Raw genomic sequence first — 18264 nt, forward strand, 5'->3', positions numbered from 1 at the left:
TTATTCATAGAGATTTTGACAGAGATGTATGGCCGAACCAGCATCCCAGGCACCTCTTCCCAGGGGGAGATGACTTGCAAAGAACAGAGCAGGGAAAGGAGGGGAAAAAACATGGGGGGTGGGGGGTGGGGGGAGGAGGAGAGAGTGGGGGGGTGATATTGTTAGGTAGAAAGATGGAGTGCAGAGAGGAGAGACAGATGTGGAGGTTAACATACTCTAAACAAAAACACATAATTACCTCACAGGGGCCGACATGGGCTCAGCTTTCAGAGCCAGAGAGCGTCCGGCCCCAGCAAGAGCAAAGTTTCCCGTGTTCCTGAACACAACCTGAAACTGTGCACGTGTCATCAAACACTGGACAGAACAACTACTGGTTTTCATGGTTTTCTTTAGTTTCCCACTGTGGCATCCCCAGTCTTTGCTGCTTTATTTTGAAGGGTCTTTATTTCCTTACAGTCCCCGTTAGCCCCCTGGTATCTATATCTAGGTGTGTATCTGAAACCTACTCCTTGTTTTAGACAGATAACATATTTTCACTATTCATGACTGTTTCTTTTTAACGTTTTCGACTTCAAAAACTTCAAAAAAAACTTATTTAAAATAAGATGTGACACAATTGGGATACACTCAGCAGGCTTCTACATAAACAGAAGACAAGATTTCTGGGTCTGTGTGTGTGTGTGTGTGTGTGTGTGTGTGTGTGTGTGTGTGTGCGCGCACACAGGTGAAAAGGCTGCAGCTCCCACCTGCGTTGCCTTTGATGCAGCCATGAGAGGATGAATGTTTTATATTAATCTGATGATCTAATCTGGAGGAATGAAAGGCCGCCTCAGCGAGGAACTTAATGGTCCCTTTCAAAACGGAAGTAACCATAGCAACAGCCAAGCAATGAAGGAGTCAGAGCTGCCGCTTTGAGATGAAGAAACTAAACAGTTGTGTGCAGGAGGACCGTGGTGTAGGTCTGTGATACAAGCGCTGCCTTTGAGCAAGGCACTTAAATCAATCAGTCCAGCCACACAGGCGGTGGTGCGATGAAGCGACTGCAAGGTTTGGAGTATCGCTGCATGTTTTACTCCAACCCTTTACTCTCATTACCTTAAATACATTACTTTTTAAGTATAGGAGCTGATTCGGGCCAAAATGTAATTTTATTATTTTAAATGACATTAGGTTAGGTTTCTTTTTCTCTGTATGTGGTAAAATATTTCTATTTGAATTAAGATGCTGTTTTATTAGATTTTCTTACAATTTTAAAGATACATTTTGAAATAACATCCATAAAAGTTAAAAATATCGATACAGTTGGATGTTTTTTTAAACTGAAATCTGTTTCTGTTTCTATATATATACTAATTACACATCGACAATAAGAGAACCCACGTGCTTTAATTAGCATTATTAATGCTGTGTTCATTTAAAAGGTTTGTGAAAAGTTTTTTAAAAGTTCCTTTGATGAAATGAAGACGAATCGTCCTGATGTGGTCGTCACGGTGACGCCCCTGTGTAATGAGGACAGTGCAGAATTATGGAGGAGATCAAACTTCGCTTCTTTCACCTCCCTGTCCCCGCCGGCCCCGAGGAGCCTCTCGCCCTCCTCGTCTCCTGTGCACCTTTGCTCTGGGTGCATCTAATTAAAAGTGATATTGTGGCCGACAGAGTTCTGTTTCTTCTCTAATCCCTCCACCGGGGGGGGGGGGGGGCCACATGGTCCCAATTACCCCCACCCAGAGAACGCTGGGTCCCCTCGCTCTCTATCACTGGTCGGCTCTTCTGCCACGGCACCAGCCCTTTCTTTTCCTCTTCGGTTTACGTTATTGAGCGCACGCCGCAGAGTTCCTGTCCTTCACAGGGGCCTGGAGATGTTATCTCCCTCGCCACCGTATACAGTTACTTCCCAAATATACCATAAATCAGACTGGGAGCGGCGATTTGGAATCCAGCGGTGGATGTGGAGGTGGTCACGGAGAGTGTGGAGGTGGCGGCAGAGGCGAAGGAACAAGGAAGAGCAGGAAGACACGGAGAAGAGGTTCTCACATATGAACTCTTTTACTGCGTATCGCCACATTTATTATTATATGAAGAGGAATGCACGTGGATACCCCCCCCCCCACCACACACACACACACACACACACACACACCGAGCATGAAGAAAGCTCCTGGGTCAGAACATCCGCAGCTAAAACAGATTAAGTGGAACCTGTGAGGTCTCCAAACAATGGGTTCTTAGAGGATCTACAACAACACAAACATGGCCCCTGACACACAGCTTCAGGACTTCACAAGGAAGAATTACCGGTCTTAGTGGGAGCAGTTAAAGAAATCCAAAACTAATGAATTACACTGACCTTCTAACTGCACAGTTCAAGGTTGTTTGGTCTCCAGGAAGCACTTATAGTCAATAGAGAAGCTCATATTAGAGACAAATCATGGTGATATGGACATGCAGGTGTGTCTTAACATCTCGATTTATTGTCTAAATAGAACTGGTCCTATTCAGGAGCTGCCTAATTTGCAATAAGGATGATTGTATTGGGGAGAGTTCAGGGAGGACGTGTGTAAGTGGACAGGAATCCAGCATTGCATCGGTGTGAGGGAAAAGAGGGGTACCGGTTTGGGTCAAGGGTTCAGCTTTAACCCCGGGGCTCGACGGATCGAAATTCTGTTACAGGCTGGGCTCTATGCATGGCTAATGTAGAACACTGTCCCTTTAATTAGGGCTGACCTCCTGGAGAGGCAGCAGCACTATAGGATTTCAAGACAGCCCCTAATGAACCGACAAGGGCGGGAGGAATCAATGGGAAAATGAACCGCTAGCAACTCGCTAATGGCCAAAGTGGACATCCAGGAGGAGATTATTAACCCACAAACTTCAACTAAACAGCAGCGACGTGCAAAAGATCGACCTTCACATCAAACCGTTTTAATATCTGACCAACGAAGCCTGTTTAGGTGCCCTTTTAGTGCCGCCTTTCCAACTCTACGTCCCAACATGTTAATAACCTGTGGGTAGGTGATTACTTTACAGACAAAGGCCCCAAATGTTCATCACCAATGATTCAAATCCTTTGGTATGAAGAACCGTTCACCACAAGCACCCCTCTGACTGACAGAGCTGCCAGGCTAAACCTTCCGTATCGCTTGATCCTTTTTCCAGACACTTTGGATTTGCAGAGCATCCCGGGAGAACGGGCACAGCGTGTCGTAAAGCGGGTAATTCCGCCGACTCCGGCCTCCGCCGAGCCAAGAATCCAGGTGAGCAATTCCTCTTGATCCGCAGCCCTGCTCAAGACATCATCGCTGCCACGTGAGCGGAGCAGGGCGCATTGGTTTATTTAATCAAATGAAGACGTCTCGAAGCGAGACGGCGAATGATGTGTCAGGCCAAATTAAAGCGTTCCTCTTTCTCCCGCCCCTGCTCTCCTCACCCGACACCCATCTTCATCATCCTGCAGCATTCTTGTCAGGGACAATCTGTTCCTGATTTTGAGTTTCCTGATACGTATAAAAACGCCCCATGTTGAACGAGAGTGTTGCATCGGAGTCAAAAAGGAGCCCCCTGAGCCCCCTTGATGATAGGGGCACCCACTCCTGCAGTGGAGCTGCAGAGGCTGTCTGGGTTTGTCCGTCCTCCACTCTGGAACATGTGGTTTCAGTTACAGACTGTTTTACTGCTCAACAATGTTTCTGCCTCGGAGCTCAGCACACTGCATAAAGACTACTTTGTCCCGTGATGCCCACACGGGAAGAGTCGGCCTCGTGGTGCGCGCGCGCGTCGGAGCGCACACGCGCAAGGTGCTGATGACATCAGCGAGGCCGACGAGCCGGTGTTGATAAAAGTAATATTTTCCCTCTAAACGCCGAGGCTTTAATGGCTCCCTTCTTCCACTGCTCAACCAAAACTCAAATATTTTCAGTGCTGTGCCGGTATTTAAGCCCGCCTGTCCACACGTCCTCCGCTCGCATCACGGATCACTGCGCCAAGGCAAAAATCGGCCCAGATATGAAGAGCAACAGGACATGTGCATTTAATAATGGTACTCAAGCAGCAACAAAGGCTGATTACACATGTGATGGAAGTACCGGCTCTGCCTGAGCCCCCCCCCCCAACTGGTCAGGCTTGCAAGTGAGAGCACAAGCTTAACTGCAGCTTTCTTTAATTCACAGTGGTCTTTTACAGCACGAGGACGTGATTGTGATCTCATGGTCCTGCTCTCAGAAGGTGGTTAGCACACCCAAGAGTGCACAGCGGAGGGCAAGGGCGTGTTGGAGGACGCCGGGCATGATGTCACCGCGGTTGTCACTTGGCGCGGTGAAAACGGCCTGTTCGGAGACGAAGCGGCGCTAAACGCCGTTCGTGTGTGTTGATGGATCCGGTGCAAAGGGACTGTTTAACAGCTTCTTTTGACTACATTTCCCAGCAGCGATGCCAGGCCGGCCAGAAAAGCCCTGACCCTTTCATTTCAGAGACTTACAGCAGCCTTTGTAGACGTGCAGCGGGCTCAAGCGTGCGCACGTTTCAATGTTCCAGCAAAATCCGGGCACTCGTCTCAGCATCCGCCTCACTCGCCAAACATTTGGCGGAGACCCCGAGGCCAGCAACATGTGCAGCATTCAGAAGCGTGGTAACACGTGGATGAGAGCCAAAACCAAGTCAGGACGAGTTACAGAGTCCAGGGATTCTACAAAGGGAAGTGCCAAAAGTATCCCATCACACAGCAGAGCCTCTGTAAAGGTTACATTTGTTCAACATTAGTGTCTGTCAGGTTCAGGGCACAGACAGGAAACCTCACGCCTACTGTTGTCTGCAGCTCACACTCTTCTGTGGCAGCAAAGAAAAAGAGAGAAAAAAAACATGATATAAAAGATGTTAGATCTAAAAATGGATTTAAAACTAAACAAGTGGTGAATCTGTATGGTTAAGCCTGTACAGGTAAAATTAGCAACCCTGTGGATATAGCTCATCATCCACGGGGTTTTATGAGGGATTTTAGCTTTAAATTACTTGTGAAGCTTGAGACTGAAGATTTTTATGAAAGGCTGAATTCAAAAAAACACTCTCTCTCTTCCTCTCTCTTTCTATATATATATTTTATGTGTGTGTGTGTGTGTGTGTGTGTGTGTGTAATTCCAGCGGGATGGAGAAATGCAATGTTGTTAATCAGTTTTATAATCCACTGAGAGCTCATTTAGTCTTATATACATAACATATTCAGTCTGTTTTTTGTTGGGGTTTTTTTGGGGGGGGGGGTTTTGGACTAAAATATGGCGGTTTGTCGCCATCTAGCGGAAAAATAAAGCAAACGTAATCAAATGAGAGAGCGACGTCCCCTTTGGCTTTATTTTGTAGGAATAGACACATAGATTATACTTTAACATTAATGTTGGGTGATTTAGTATCTCAGAAGTTTTTTTAAAAGGAAGTTAAACTAAAGAATTAATGTTTTACTTGTTAATGGCCAGAGCAGTGGCTTCCTTCCAATGCCGCAGAATAAAATAAAGTTTAAAATTGCATTTCTATTTCCATATTATCCATAACTGTGCACTTACTACGATCTACATTTATGACATCCTGTTGAAATAAAACACAGTTTCTGCCGGAAATCACAATAACGATAAACAAGCAAACGCTTTGAAACAACTTCATGCGGGTAAAAATAAGAAGCTCCAAAAACAGAGAGCAACACAAGTATGTAACACTGCACTGATAGGGCAGAAATGAAAGATAAGGCTGCAGCAATCACTCGTCTTCCTGTCTTGCTAATGATCATTAACATGCAAATGAGCACTGCAAGTAAAATCGGGGCACTGCGGTTAAAAATGACTGTGGAGCATCGTGGTTATAAATGAAACCTTTCCAGGTGACACTAATTGGGGTTGTGACTAAAGAACCTGGAACAGCAAAAAATAGTGCTGATTGCGAGTATAATGACAGTTTTTCTTCCCGGGAGGGAGGGGTTTATATATGATCTTAATTAAAACTGTGTTCAGACATCAGTGAATCATCTCCGCTGACATAAAAAGCTCCGTTTTCCCTTTAAAGTTTAGATTCAGACATATAGCTATTCTTGCTGTTCTCTCGTGGTGCCATCAACCGCTCGTGCGATACCTCCACCTAGCGGCCGGATGTGGTCAGAGCACCATTATTTGTGAATGCGGTTTCTGCAATATGCGGTGGCCACTCTCAGATTTGCGGGCATGATAGGCGAGATTTGAGATTTTTTATTGATGATAATATCTGGAAACACGCAGCAGCCTTCCAACACCATAGACTTTGTATGTCTTTTTAAAAACTGCTACTTGAGAAGCCAAAAATTACCACTTAATATCTTAACTAGAATATAAATGTACACGTGGCGGTGCTGAGTATTATGTCATTTAGATGCACATAATCTGGTGCAGATGCCAGGGTGGGCAAAGACAATTCCTGATATGTGCATTCTCATTTATCATTCACAATGGATTAAATGTGGTGAAAATGTGGCTCAAAACACTTTCTGTACCACTCTTGATGAACCATGGAATGTCTGGAGGTAAAACAAGTAAACAATTAAAATAATCATCATAAAGTCAAACCACAAAGGACTGAAACAAGGCCTGTGGGGTTGAACGGTGAATCAGCAGATCTGTTTCTGACGTGTCGACATGTAGGCAGTGTTGGTGTTTCAAATCCAAAGAAAACTCCAGATTTTCTGCTAGAATCTATATTTATTTCAACGATGTAGAAGGCACAACAATTAACATTTTAGTTGCTGGCCATCACCTGCAGAGCAAAGAGGAAACATGGTGTGAGTGACAGCCACAAAGTCAGAAGATGTGTTTATAAATGTAGACCAAAGACACAAAAACATGTCCAATATTCTGAGTGACCGAATGAGCGAAAACAGCTAAATTTATTATTGTGGCCAATATTTCCGCGCTTTTGATGTCTTTTTTACTTACATTGTTGATCCAGTTGATGTAGGCGCTGACCCTGGTGAAGACGGAGGGCTTCTTGTAGTAGTTGCAGCCCATGCTGGAGCCAAAGCTCACCACGCCGTGCACGTCCCAGGAGCCATCGGCGTTCTGGCAGTTCAGGGGACCGCCAGAGTCTCCCTGAAGAATAAGAGAGAGAAATGTGCACGAGGCCGCTCGAATCGAGCTCTACGTACGTTTGTGAAGTACATAAGAAAAGCGACTCACGTTGCAGCTGGCCAGCTGGCCGTCTCCTCCGGCACAGACCATGCTGCTGGTGACCAGGCTGCCCCACCAGTCGTATCTGCTGCAGGTTTCGTGGCTAACAACAGGGAGGCGGGCCTGCTGCAGGATGTCAGCAATGGGTCCCCCAGCTAGAGAAAAGAAGAGGACTCATTTAGTCCCAACAGGACATGCCCATCGACCGACTCTTTCTGGTTTCGCGCGCTCACTCCAGAGACGGCCCCATCCGGTCACGTAGCAGGGAGAACTGTGGGGCAGGATTTCCCCAGATGCGGGAAGACAGGCGGGCATGATAGAGTCACTCCTCTGGACGGGAGTCGACAGCTTGATCAATGCAATGTCGTTGCTACGAGACAAGAAGGAGGACATTCTTGAGCGCGAAATGGTCGGCGGGTAGCACAGCGGGGGGTAAAGGTGCCAGAGGTCTACCGGATTCTATAAGAGTCCCAGGCCTCGTGGACGATGATCTTGGCGGGACTGATGGCAATGGCACCAGACTCATTGCTCCCCAGATTGTGTTTTCCCAGGTAGACCCTGTAGGTGTAACTGCTGCTTGGGCAGGAAAAACATGGGTCAGAGCTGCTGTAGGTTCAATTCTCTGCTAAATTCCAACATGTCCGACACATCGAAGGCGTACCCGATGCAGTGAGCAGCAGTAAGGACCCACTGGTTGGAGATCAGGGTTCCGCCGCAGGTGTGGTAGAAGTTGCTGCCACTCTTGTACTGCAGCGACGCCTGAGAAGAAGGCAGAAAGGTTTCTCCCACTCCTGAGAGTAGACCGAAACTTTACAAGTATTTCATGAATGAGTCTCACCTGCCAGGGCCAGCTGTTCTGACGGACATCCTCTCCACCGACCACCCTGGAGACCACGGGAGGGAAGGTGGGCACGCCACAGCTGTAGGCTAGGAACCACCGGAAGACGTTGATTTCATTACATGATGGAGACGATGGAGACGTTTGGACGTTTATGAAGATGTACAATTCAGAACTTACCGCCAGCGATGAACAAAGCCAAGATCAGGAGCTTCATCATGAACTGTCTTCAGCAGAAGCAGAGTGAGACCCGCCTTCCTTTATACAGCACTTTATCACAGCACATCGCACACCTGCAATCGTGCTGCAGCCAGGAAAAACAAACCAACCTTGAAGATAAGTGTCCGCAGATACCCTCAAAATACGCCTAATCTCCCCCGCCCTGTGCGACCGTGGCAGGTGTGGTCCAGTGGGTCGGCCTGGTCTCCACATAAGGTGTTTTCATTACTGGTCAGTGCAGTTAGTACTGGTTGAAGGTCTAGGATTGGATGCAGGTTTGCTGCACTTGCTGGTTTTGGGCTGTGAGTAGAAATCACAACTTCAAGAAAAGTGTTTAATTTTTTAAAATCACATTTCTGAAGATCTTGTAATCAGAACACGAGCATTGGGGTTTAAGGTAATCGGACTTCATGCGCCCACATTATGTAGGTCACACTTCAACTATTCAAGATTTAAAAACACTCCAAACTCTTTGACCTTGACCCTGTATTGACTTCCTGTCAGTTTCGATGCGGGACCCCTCCCCTGTGTCTGTTTCATAACAGCACAGGTATAAAACTGTCTCGCTTTACTGCAAAACTGTACAGACATGATGAAGTTTGTGGTTCTCACTCTCCTGGTTGCTGGTGGTAATTATCTATTCCACTCCAGTTCACAGGGTTTGATGCGTTGGCCGGCTCACAGGGGCAGTTTGTGTCTCCCACAGCGTACGGGTGTGGCCAGCCCACCTTCCCCCCTTCTGTGTCCCGGGTGGTTAACGGAGAGGACGTCAACCCTCACAGCTGGCCCTGGCAGGTAAAAGGAGAGGGTTCCCCCTCAGGTCGGGACAGCAGCTGTCAGACGAGTTCGCTTCAAAATAATCGATGGCAAACGTGGGACTTTGTTGCATTAGCAAGGCAAAGAAACTAATAATGGTGAACAGTGTTTGTGCGTCTGTGTCAGATTTCCCTGCAGTACAACAGAAATGGGGAGTGGAGGCACACCTGTGGAGGAACTCTCATCTCTGAGCAGTGGGTCCTCACTGCTGCTCACTGCATCAGGTAGGAAGCTACAGCCATGGTCGCAGGAATGCGCCGAATCCTCAAACACAGGTAAGGATGGAAGGTCACATCACAGCTTTTCCTTCTCTCACCGAGCAGCTCTGGCAGGGAGTACAGAGTGGCCATGGGCAAGCACAACCTGGTAGAGACAGAGGACGGTGCTGCCTTTATGGGCACTGCTGACATCATCGTGCACGAGAGCTGGAACCCGTTCTTCATTCGGTAAATAAACCAGAGTCTTGAATGAAAAGCCCCGAGTCCAAAATTCAGCGAGATTCCCGTGTCCTCGGCAGCAACGACATCGCCCTGATCAAGCTGGAGTCTCCTGTCACCTTCTCTGACACCATCATGGCTGCTTGTCTCCCCGCTGCCGACTTCGTCCTTCCACACAACGAGTCCTGCTACGTCACCGGCTGGGGTCGCCTCTACAGTGAGTCCCGTCTTTTACAAATGAAATTCAACTTGTGCCTTTTCCTCCCGCTTATCTCCATCTCTCCTGCCCACAGCTGGAGGTCCCATTGCTGACATTCTGCAGCAGGCTCTCCTGCCCGTGGTCGACCACGCCACCTGCTCCAGGTACGACTGGTGGGGTTCGCAGGTGACCACCAAAATGGTCTGCGCAGGCGGAGATGGGGTGGTGGCTGGTTGCAACGTGAGTCTAAAGTTGACTTAATGTCAGTAATCTAGCGAGAAGAAACCAAATCAGTGTGAGGTTTCTAAGATCTGTTTGTCTCGTTGAAACAGGGGGACTCTGGTGGCCCCCTGAACTGCCAGAACAGTGCTGGAACCTGGGAGGTCCACGGCATCGTCAGCTTCGGCTCCGGCCTCAGCTGCAACTACGCCAAAAAGCCCACCGTCTTCACCCAAGTCAGCTCCTACATGAACTGGATCAACTCTGTAAGCACGCTCCTCCTGTCACCTGCCCTGCAGTCATGATTGGAAAATCAATTTAGAAAAAAGGAAAAACAATTGGCATTTCGCTAACATTGATCCATTTCCACAGAAAATGGTGACCTACTGAGATGGACGAGTTTAGGGAATCGAAGACGCCGTTGCAGTTGTTTGAAGTATCAGAAGAAATAAAAGCATATTTACATCAGTTTGCGTTCCACATTTGTCTTTTCAAGGTTTATTCTCAAAAACAAGAGAAACTAAAACACAAACAGCAATGATGGGAAAGTCTCCTTGCCAACCACCTGTGACATGTGTCACATGTCCCAGTCCCCAGGTGTCCTCAGTCCCCACCACCAGTTTGCTTTTCTGCATGTGTCAGCTGTGGTTTGCACTACTTCACTGTGAAGTAGCTAACAAGTATAAATAGAGTATGAGCCTAAAGATGTGCTCACACCACATGGCAGTGAGAAGCATGCTAGTTCTCTATTTTCTGTTCGCTAGCGGTAAGAGTTTCCTACTTTATCTTTGCATGTTCAGCTGTGGAATAACTCACAATAAACTTTTTTTTTTGCTTTGATAAAAAAAGGGTTCAGTTAGTTGAGTTGGCAGTTTTCATTGAGATAGCTGTTTTATCCCAGCACACGGATGCGGTATTCCCAGTATCCCTCCAGTGCTGAGCAGGGTGGTGGCAGGGGAGGATGCCAGGCCTCACAGCTGGCCCTGGCAGGTAAACTCTCTCGTCTAATCTGCATTATCCTGCTCGCTGCTTCAACCACGGAACCCAGAATTGCGCTTTGCTCAGGTGTCGCTGCAGTCGGACAGCAGCGGGCGCTGGAGCCACGTCTGCGGAGGCACTCTGATCTCCTCTGAGTGGGTCCTCACTGCAGCCCACTGCATCGAGTACGACCGTCTTTAATGAGGATGAGTTGGTGTATACGTGCACCATATGCTCACGGTAATGTGCCGTTGTCTGCCATCACCACAGTGACGAGCACGGGCACAGAGTGTTGCTGGGGAAACACATCCTGGGGGCCAGCGAGGAGGCCTCCCAGTCCCGGAGCACTGCCCTGATCATCGCTCATGAGGACTACAACATCCTGCTGAGCCGGTGACAGCAGCAGCTAATGCTAACTTCGTGTTATCTCAGAGGTGACACCAGGTCTGTGTTTCCTCTGTGCCACAGCAACGACATCGCCCTGATCAAACTGTCCTCGCCTGTCAATGCCTCTGACACCGTCACAGCCGCCTGCCTCCCGGATCAGGGTCTCATCCTCCCCCATGGAGCCCCCTGCTATGTCACCGGTTGGGGTCGACTCTCCAGTGAGTGACCACAGCTCATATTTACATATTTAGTGACATTTGACCAACGTGCAGAGAGAAACATGAACTCAGAGATTCTTATCAGTGTTGCCATCCACAGCTGATGGACCGCAGGCAGATGTTCTGCAGCAGGTTCTCCTTCCAGTGGTCGACCATGACACCTGCTCACAGGATGACTGGTGGAGCGTCCTGGCGACAGACAAGATGGTCTGCGCCGGTGGCGATGGCATCGCCGCAGGGTGCAATGTGAGATTACTCAGGGCCAGTCTGAGAAAACGCTGTGACATTAGCGGATGATGTTGGTTCTGATGGTTGCAGGGAGACTCTGGTGGACCTCTGAACTACCAAGCGGCTGATGGCTCCTGGGAAGTCCACGGTGTGGTGAGTTTTGGTTCTGGTCAGGGCTGCAACGTCCCAAAGAAGCCCACAGTCTTCACGCAAGTCAGCTCATACATCAGCTGGATTAACTGGGTGAGGAAGCTTTTCATGTGGAGATTTGATGTGATGACAATAACAGAAGAAAAGAACTGAAACATCTGATGATATAAAATTGTCTTCTACGCTTTAGATTATGACCACTCACTAAGGAAACTGGGCTGCCTTGATCTGCATTTACAAGCATTGTTACATTAAATTTATAATAAATGCAGCTTCTTTGTGCACAGAAGACCACAGTGTGCTCAAATTAAAGTATCCATTTACTGAATAAGAAGTATTCCTTGGTTTTTACCTTCTTAAGCAATGATTTGCCCACACAGTTTTCTGTGTTGAGTGTGCATGTTCACCCTGCGTCCGTCTCAGTTCTCCCTCCAAAGACGTGCATGTGGGTGATTGGTGACCTGGAGACTCAAAATCAACCTGCAATGTGAGTGTGGATGTGAACGAGAGGTCAACAGTGTGTGTGTGAGCCGGCGACACTATGGGAGCGAGACGCCAAAAACAGGGTTCTGTAAACACAATTTAGCCAAATATGGCTAATAACTGACGTTCAAACCATGAAAATATAGTGGTCATAAACAATAATCAACATCTCCCATTAACGAGAGGGAATAATACCAGGTATTTAGAGGCTCACTGCCTATAAAAGAGAATTTCACCCTATGGCCAAAGCTCCCACTGCCACTACACCTATAGACAGATGGTAAATGGGAAAAACATCAAGTGGAGCTGCTTCACTTATTTAAAAATAAAGGTGTGATCCGTTACTTCAGCAGGAAATGATTCTCTAAGAAGTCTATAAAACTGTCAAGTGAGGGGCACAACCTGATAAAACAGTGACGGTAAAAGCAACCTGGTGAAATAAAAGGAATCTGCCTCACATCTTTCAAAGGGGAAACTCTCAGGGACAGAAATGGGCCTCTTGGAGGCAGAAAAGAATGGCTGGAAAGATGTTCTCACGTGCTTAAACAGACCAAACAGTCGTGGTCAGGAAGGGATCCAGCAGGATCTGAGGACAGACACCATCAGGGCCTGATGTAAATCTGTTGTCTGCTTCCTTGGCCTCAATCACCGTGGATTCAGATCCAACTACAGGTTCACACCGCTGGTTTTTACACGTGTATTTTATGTGTGTAGAACAGAATAAACAGTGTCAAACCGATTGTTAGTCTGTTCAGTCAAATAAGGATGTGGTAAATTCGCCTGCGGGTTTATGTTGAAAATAAATATTGTGAAAGGATTCGACCATTTTGTTTTGTCTGCAAACGTTAACATCACGCACGTTGTGGGTGCTGGGTGGGAAGTCGTGGTTGATGCTCATTGTGAAGTTCTGGGTCACTGCTTGACCCGGCCTGTACTTCCCCTACCACATCTAGCTTGACACAAATTAGGTTGAAACAGGTTTGAAGCCTGGGGATCAAAGAATACTTGATGGTCTTTGATGAAGGACCAAAGGCGTTTTGGTTGAAAGAACCATATGTTAAATACTGTGCTTTAACCAGGTTGTGTTGTATAGCAATGGTCTTATATGCTGCTTTCATTTTAATTTAATTTGAAATTAATTTACCTTTCTGACACCCGAGGCCACGAGAACGTGCACAATAAAATCAGAACATACAAGAAGAACACTACAAAATTAAAGGTTAAATTTTAGTCAGCAATTCCAACAAGATACGTTACTGAGTTAATGTCATACTAAATCCTACTACTGCAGCTGGAGCTGTGCGTTATCTAAAACCATTATACAGTATGTTTAAGTAATTTAAATTAAGGCTATATGGGCACTCAATGTGGACGTACTCTGACAGATAGGAAGGATGGGGACCTTTTATATTCGAGCTTTTGGTGCTCACAAATTGTAAATTGCTCTATTTTATAGTAAAGGAAAGTGCATTGTAGGTTTTTCTCTCTATATTGTGGATGTGATTTGTATCTTCTCAGCTCTTCTGTTGATCCAACTTGAACCTTTTTTTGCCCCTCTGTTTTAACACAATTTGCATCCATGCTTGAATAATGCCAAAGGGGTGATTCTCCTTAGTTGGTTTTGTTTGGTGTGAAGATAGAATCACATGTAAGGTGCGCTATGTGCATCTTAACCCAAGTATGACAAGTTAACTTGCGTGGATTAGTTGTGTATTTGTGACATAAACGACGCAATGACTGGGTTGTCGTGCATGACAACCCAGTCATTGCGTGGTCATGTGACCATGGTCATTGTGCTCTGTGCCTCTCCTCTCCCTCTCCCTCTCCTCTCCTCTCCTCTCCTCTCCCTCTCCTCTCCTCTCCTCTCCTCTCCCCCTCCTTCTCCTTTTCCTCTCCCTCTCCTCTTCTTTCCTCTCCTCTTTCCCCTCCTCCTCCTTCTCCTCTCCTCTACCTCCCTTCCACTCTACTTCTCCTCTCCTCTACCCCTCTCCTCTCCTACCTATCCTATCCTCTACCTGTCCTCCCCCTTCTCCTCTCTCTTTACCCAGCCGGCCATCAGCAGGAGGGTCCCCCTACATGAGCCTGGTCCTGCTCAAGGTTTCTTCCTGTTAAAGGGGAGTTTTTCCTTGCCACTGTTGCTTGTCTGGGGTCAGGCCCTGGGATTCTGGAAAGCGCCTTGAAACAATTTTGATTGTATAAGACGCTATATAAATAAAGATTGATTGATTGATTGATTGATTGATTGATTGATTGATTAGCCGATTAGCTACTTTGCTAGCCAGCTCCAGCCGGCCACCCACCCAAGTTAACACTTCGGTGTGCAACGATGTCAGGAAATGTCATTATTGTTGCTAACATTTAACCAATGTTGTCCGGTATCGGCTCCCCTTAGCAAATATTTGGCTCATATATGTTTTGCGTCGCTGCTGGAACTGAGTGTTCCCTGGCTCAGCCTTTGATAAATCGGCCCCTGGGCCCCTGCAGCACAGCTACAAGCTTCTCAGTGCAGCTTTATATTAAAATTCCACCCATTTTCTTTTTTACTCTAGATACGCTCAGACAGGTACAACCATGACTATTGAGATACCGCCAGGATTGACAGAGCTGCTGCAGGGCTTCATTGTGGAGGTTCTTCGACAAAGGCCACCGGACCTGGTGGATTTTGCAGTACAGTACTTCAACCATTTGCAGGGCACCGGGAATCAAGAGGGGACTGGTACAGGTGGCGCCACAGGGACGACAGGGGAGCCAAAGCTGACAGAGGTCAAGCGAGAAGATGATGATGAGTCCGGCCTTGAACGTGAGTTGATGCTTGTGTTCCATACTTTGAGACCTCGGAACAAAACATCTCTCGAAATTCGACCCCAAGATCTCATTTTAGGACTGGATATCGATTCAGACGATCCAGATTCATTCAATATTACAAGGTCCTGATTCAACTCTTGATTTGATTTGATTTACAATTCAGTCAGAGATGTTCCAGTTAAAGTACCAACTGTAACTTTTGACCTGGTCCGTTATTAAAAGTAGCTTTTACATCAAAGATTTGAACCCAAACCAGTTTGTGTACTATTATTCAAACATACCTGACCAACACAAAAGATTTGTGTTTGGCCTCTGCCCACTGTGCGTCTGGGAGATTTGTTGTGATTCCAGGTTATTTTCCCTTCCTGTTGCACATTGCTTGTGTTTTGTCTGAGGACGAGCATTTCAAGCAAAGGTACTATTCGATAATCCCAGGGGACACATTGACTATAGTTCCACTAATATCTGATGATATTAATTTTATTTTTATCTCTTTTGGCTGGTCGCACCAGCTAAATGTGTGGACATTGTTTGTTGTACATATTCCACTCTGAACACTGCATCAGTGTAGTGCATAAATGGACTGTACATGTCTTCTGTCCAGGGTGTGCAGAAGTACAGAAGCGAGATCAGGACAAGGAAGAAAAGGACGACAGGAAAGATGAGGACCACAAGAAGGACATGAAAGACAAGGATGAGGACAACAAGAAAGACGAGGATGAGAAGAAAGACAAGAAGGACGAGGATAACAAAGACAACAAGGAAGATATGAAAGGCAAGGAGGACAAGGATGACATGAAAGATGACGTCAAGGAAGAAGACAAGGATGACAAGGAAGACCAGAAAGATGACGTCAAGGAAGAAGACAAGGATGACAAGAAAGGGGCTGACAAGGACAAGGGAAACGTGAAGGACAAGGACGATGAGGAAGATGATGAGAAAGACAAAAAGAAAGGCGAGAATGACAAGGACAACAAGAAAGACAAGGACGACAAAGAAGGGAATGACACGGAAGACATGAAGGACGAGGACAGCAAAAAAGAAGGGATGTAAGGATTACTGGCATAAGGAACGCCATGGTTAGTATTTGGGATTAAATCCATGACTTTGAAACTCTCGTGGTGATTCTGCTCATTCCCAGGAGATGCAGCAGCATCAGGCTCTGCTGGACTGATCGGCTACATCCGGTCGGCCGATGTCTCTTTTTAGACAACTTGTACGATCGGCCGTGACGTCTAAACTGACTGATCCGATCGATGATGTCATCGTCACTCTAATTCTCCCGTTGCATCGATTACAGAGGACTTGTGCTGCCATCTGCCCGTTTTCCATCGAACACATTTCTCTGACGCGTTTGTAACAATATTTTTAAGCTAATCAGATAATTTTTTTTACAGCACAGCATTTAAAAAAAATGAAATGTGCTAGAAACACTAAAAACACTTGACCGCAATCTCGTACAATTTCATAGAAGAGTGGCGTAGTTACGCAGCTAGAAAACTTGAAAACATTTCTAAGATTGGTTATAAGTATCCAGTTAGATCACTGCGTCAACTGGACTTTCTTAAAGATGTTTGGCCTTCTCCCCAGAAGGCTTCTTCAGTTCAGAACTGAATAAAACTATGACCTGGACGGAGAAAGAAACGAGGTATCAGGTAACAGAATAAACACACCATCTTCATCATCGTCATCAGCTAATGGTGATGAGGTCTTAAACACAACATGGACCCCACTGACCTCAGGTCTTCCTGCTGTTAAGTAGCAACACTCCTCTTTGAAGGAAAGAGACCAGATTCATCCTCAAAGCTGCAGAATTCTTATGGAATTCAGAGTTTCTGGGAATAAACCAGCACTATTGTCTGTTGGGATGTGATGGTAATAATAGCTTCAACAAACAGCCTATTTGAAAATAAAATTGCTCGTTTAAAATCAAATATTTCAATTTACAGTTTTAAATTGAAACAAACATGTTAAATTGAAAAGGCATAAGCTGTAACTGATACTAAAGTTAATTACTGTCGCCACTGCTGACCACGCCCAGTAGAAAGATAAACACCCCCATCTAGTGGATAGAATGAGCAATTACATCATTATCCAAGACCAAACCGTTAAATTGACGTTTTCACTCTACCTATTTGTAAATTACCTTTATTTTATAATGTCATTTAAAAGAAAACTTCCCTTTAAATTCTTTCCTTACCGGAAGTAAAGGGTTGTTTTTTAAAGAAACAAATTGGAAAAACGACAGTGATGTTCAAGTACTCTCAGTTGCATAAATAAAGCATATTAAAAACAGAGCTGCTTGTATGTCAATCCTTTCATATAAAAAAAGAATGTGACATTAACTTTGCTTTGTTAAAGTCCTTTTTTTCTGTTAATGTCATCACATCAAATCTACGGGTGAAAAGGTTCCTCGCCGAGTTAATCCAGCCGATGTATGAGCTGACTTGTGTGAAGACTGTGGGTGTCAGCATTTTCTTGGGCTGGCCCTGAGTACCGGATAATATATGAGCTGTGGTCACTCACTGGAGAGTCGACCCCAACCGGTGACATAGCAGGGGGCTCCATGGGGGAGGATGAGACCCTGATCCGGGAGGCAGGCGGCTGTGACGGTGTCAGAGGCGTTGACAGGCGAGGACAGTTTTCAGAGGATGTGTTTCCCCAGCAACACTCTGTGCCCGTGCTCGTCACTGTGGTGATGGCAGACAATGCCGCAATTTACCCCCAACAACTTTATTTAACTCTCCAACATAACACGTGGCGGAGTACTCACCTGGAGCTCCTGCTCATTCCTCTCATCCAGGCCCCGCCTCCAGTATTTTCAAAATAAAAGCACAGAATCACTTTCTTCATGCAGAGAAACAGCAAAATAGTAATATTGGGACTAAAAAACAAATTACATCTCAAGCAATTATAATGAACTCAGTTTCTTATGAAATGAACATCATCCACTCTCTAAATTTCCCAGTCCCAATATCTGAGATTTTATCACCCGTCTGCCAAATGTGGTGTAAATGTCTTTTGACATTGTTGGGTCACTGGTATACAAAGCGTGTTAGCTGGATTGTATCCGCGAGACCATGGTGTATATCTATCATCTAAATAAGGACAAGTT

General features: G+C 46.1%; 4 protein-coding genes across 6 annotated transcripts; 3 read left to right on the plus strand and 1 right to left on the minus strand.

Moving 5' to 3' along the window:
• Positions 1-6687: 6687 nt before the first annotated feature.
• Positions 6688-8265, minus strand: LOC101074248 (chymotrypsin-like elastase family member 2A). Its single transcript, XM_011602385.2, has 8 exons — positions 8191-8265; positions 8011-8099; positions 7834-7931; positions 7626-7745; positions 7406-7542; positions 7182-7327; positions 6942-7094; positions 6688-6762 (listed from the first exon to the last, which is right to left on the minus strand). The coding sequence occupies exons 1-8, from the start codon at positions 8228-8230 to the stop codon at positions 6745-6747; spliced, it is 801 nt and encodes a 266-aa protein (XP_011600687.1). The 5' UTR covers positions 8231-8265; the 3' UTR covers positions 6688-6744.
• Positions 8266-8483: 218 nt separating this feature from the next.
• On the plus strand, positions 8484-10368 carry LOC101074028 (chymotrypsin-C-like). 3 transcript variants are annotated; one of them, XM_029834491.1, is made up of 8 exons: positions 8484-8531; positions 8881-9024; positions 9172-9269; positions 9369-9491; positions 9563-9699; positions 9776-9921; positions 10014-10166; positions 10273-10368. In XM_029834491.1, exons 1-8 carry the CDS (start codon positions 8499-8501, stop codon positions 10288-10290), a joined length of 852 nt encoding a protein of 283 aa, XP_029690351.1. In that variant the 5' UTR covers positions 8484-8498; the 3' UTR covers positions 10291-10368. The 3 variants fall into 3 exon arrangements, with proteins under 3 accessions (XP_029690351.1, XP_029690352.1, XP_011600686.2); XM_029834492.1 differs by lacking the exon at positions 8484-8531 and adding an exon at positions 8625-8654; XM_011602384.2 differs by lacking the exon at positions 8484-8531 and adding an exon at positions 8785-8858 and having other exon boundaries at positions 8936-9024.
• A 99-nt stretch (positions 10369-10467) lies between these two features.
• LOC101063941 (chymotrypsin-like elastase family member 2A) lies at positions 10468-12186 on the plus strand. The gene is made up of 8 exons (XM_003963256.3): positions 10468-10666; positions 10802-10890; positions 10966-11063; positions 11149-11271; positions 11347-11483; positions 11584-11729; positions 11802-11954; positions 12052-12186. Exons 1-8 carry the CDS (start codon positions 10594-10596, stop codon positions 12067-12069), a joined length of 837 nt encoding a protein of 278 aa, XP_003963305.3. The 5' UTR covers positions 10468-10593; the 3' UTR covers positions 12070-12186.
• A 103-nt stretch (positions 12187-12289) lies between these two features.
• On the plus strand, positions 12290-16266 carry LOC105416259 (putative uncharacterized protein DDB_G0292636). The gene is made up of 3 exons (XM_011602424.2): positions 12290-12348; positions 14894-15144; positions 15754-16266. Exons 1-3 carry the CDS (start codon positions 12305-12307, stop codon positions 16200-16202), a joined length of 744 nt encoding a protein of 247 aa, XP_011600726.2. The 5' UTR covers positions 12290-12304; the 3' UTR covers positions 16203-16266.
• The last annotated feature ends 1998 nt before the right edge of the window (positions 16267-18264 follow it).

Source organism: Takifugu rubripes, chromosome 3 (genome assembly GCF_901000725.2).
Source record: "Takifugu rubripes chromosome 3, fTakRub1.2, whole genome shotgun sequence".
NCBI lineage: Eukaryota > Metazoa > Chordata > Actinopteri > Tetraodontiformes > Tetraodontidae > Takifugu > Takifugu rubripes.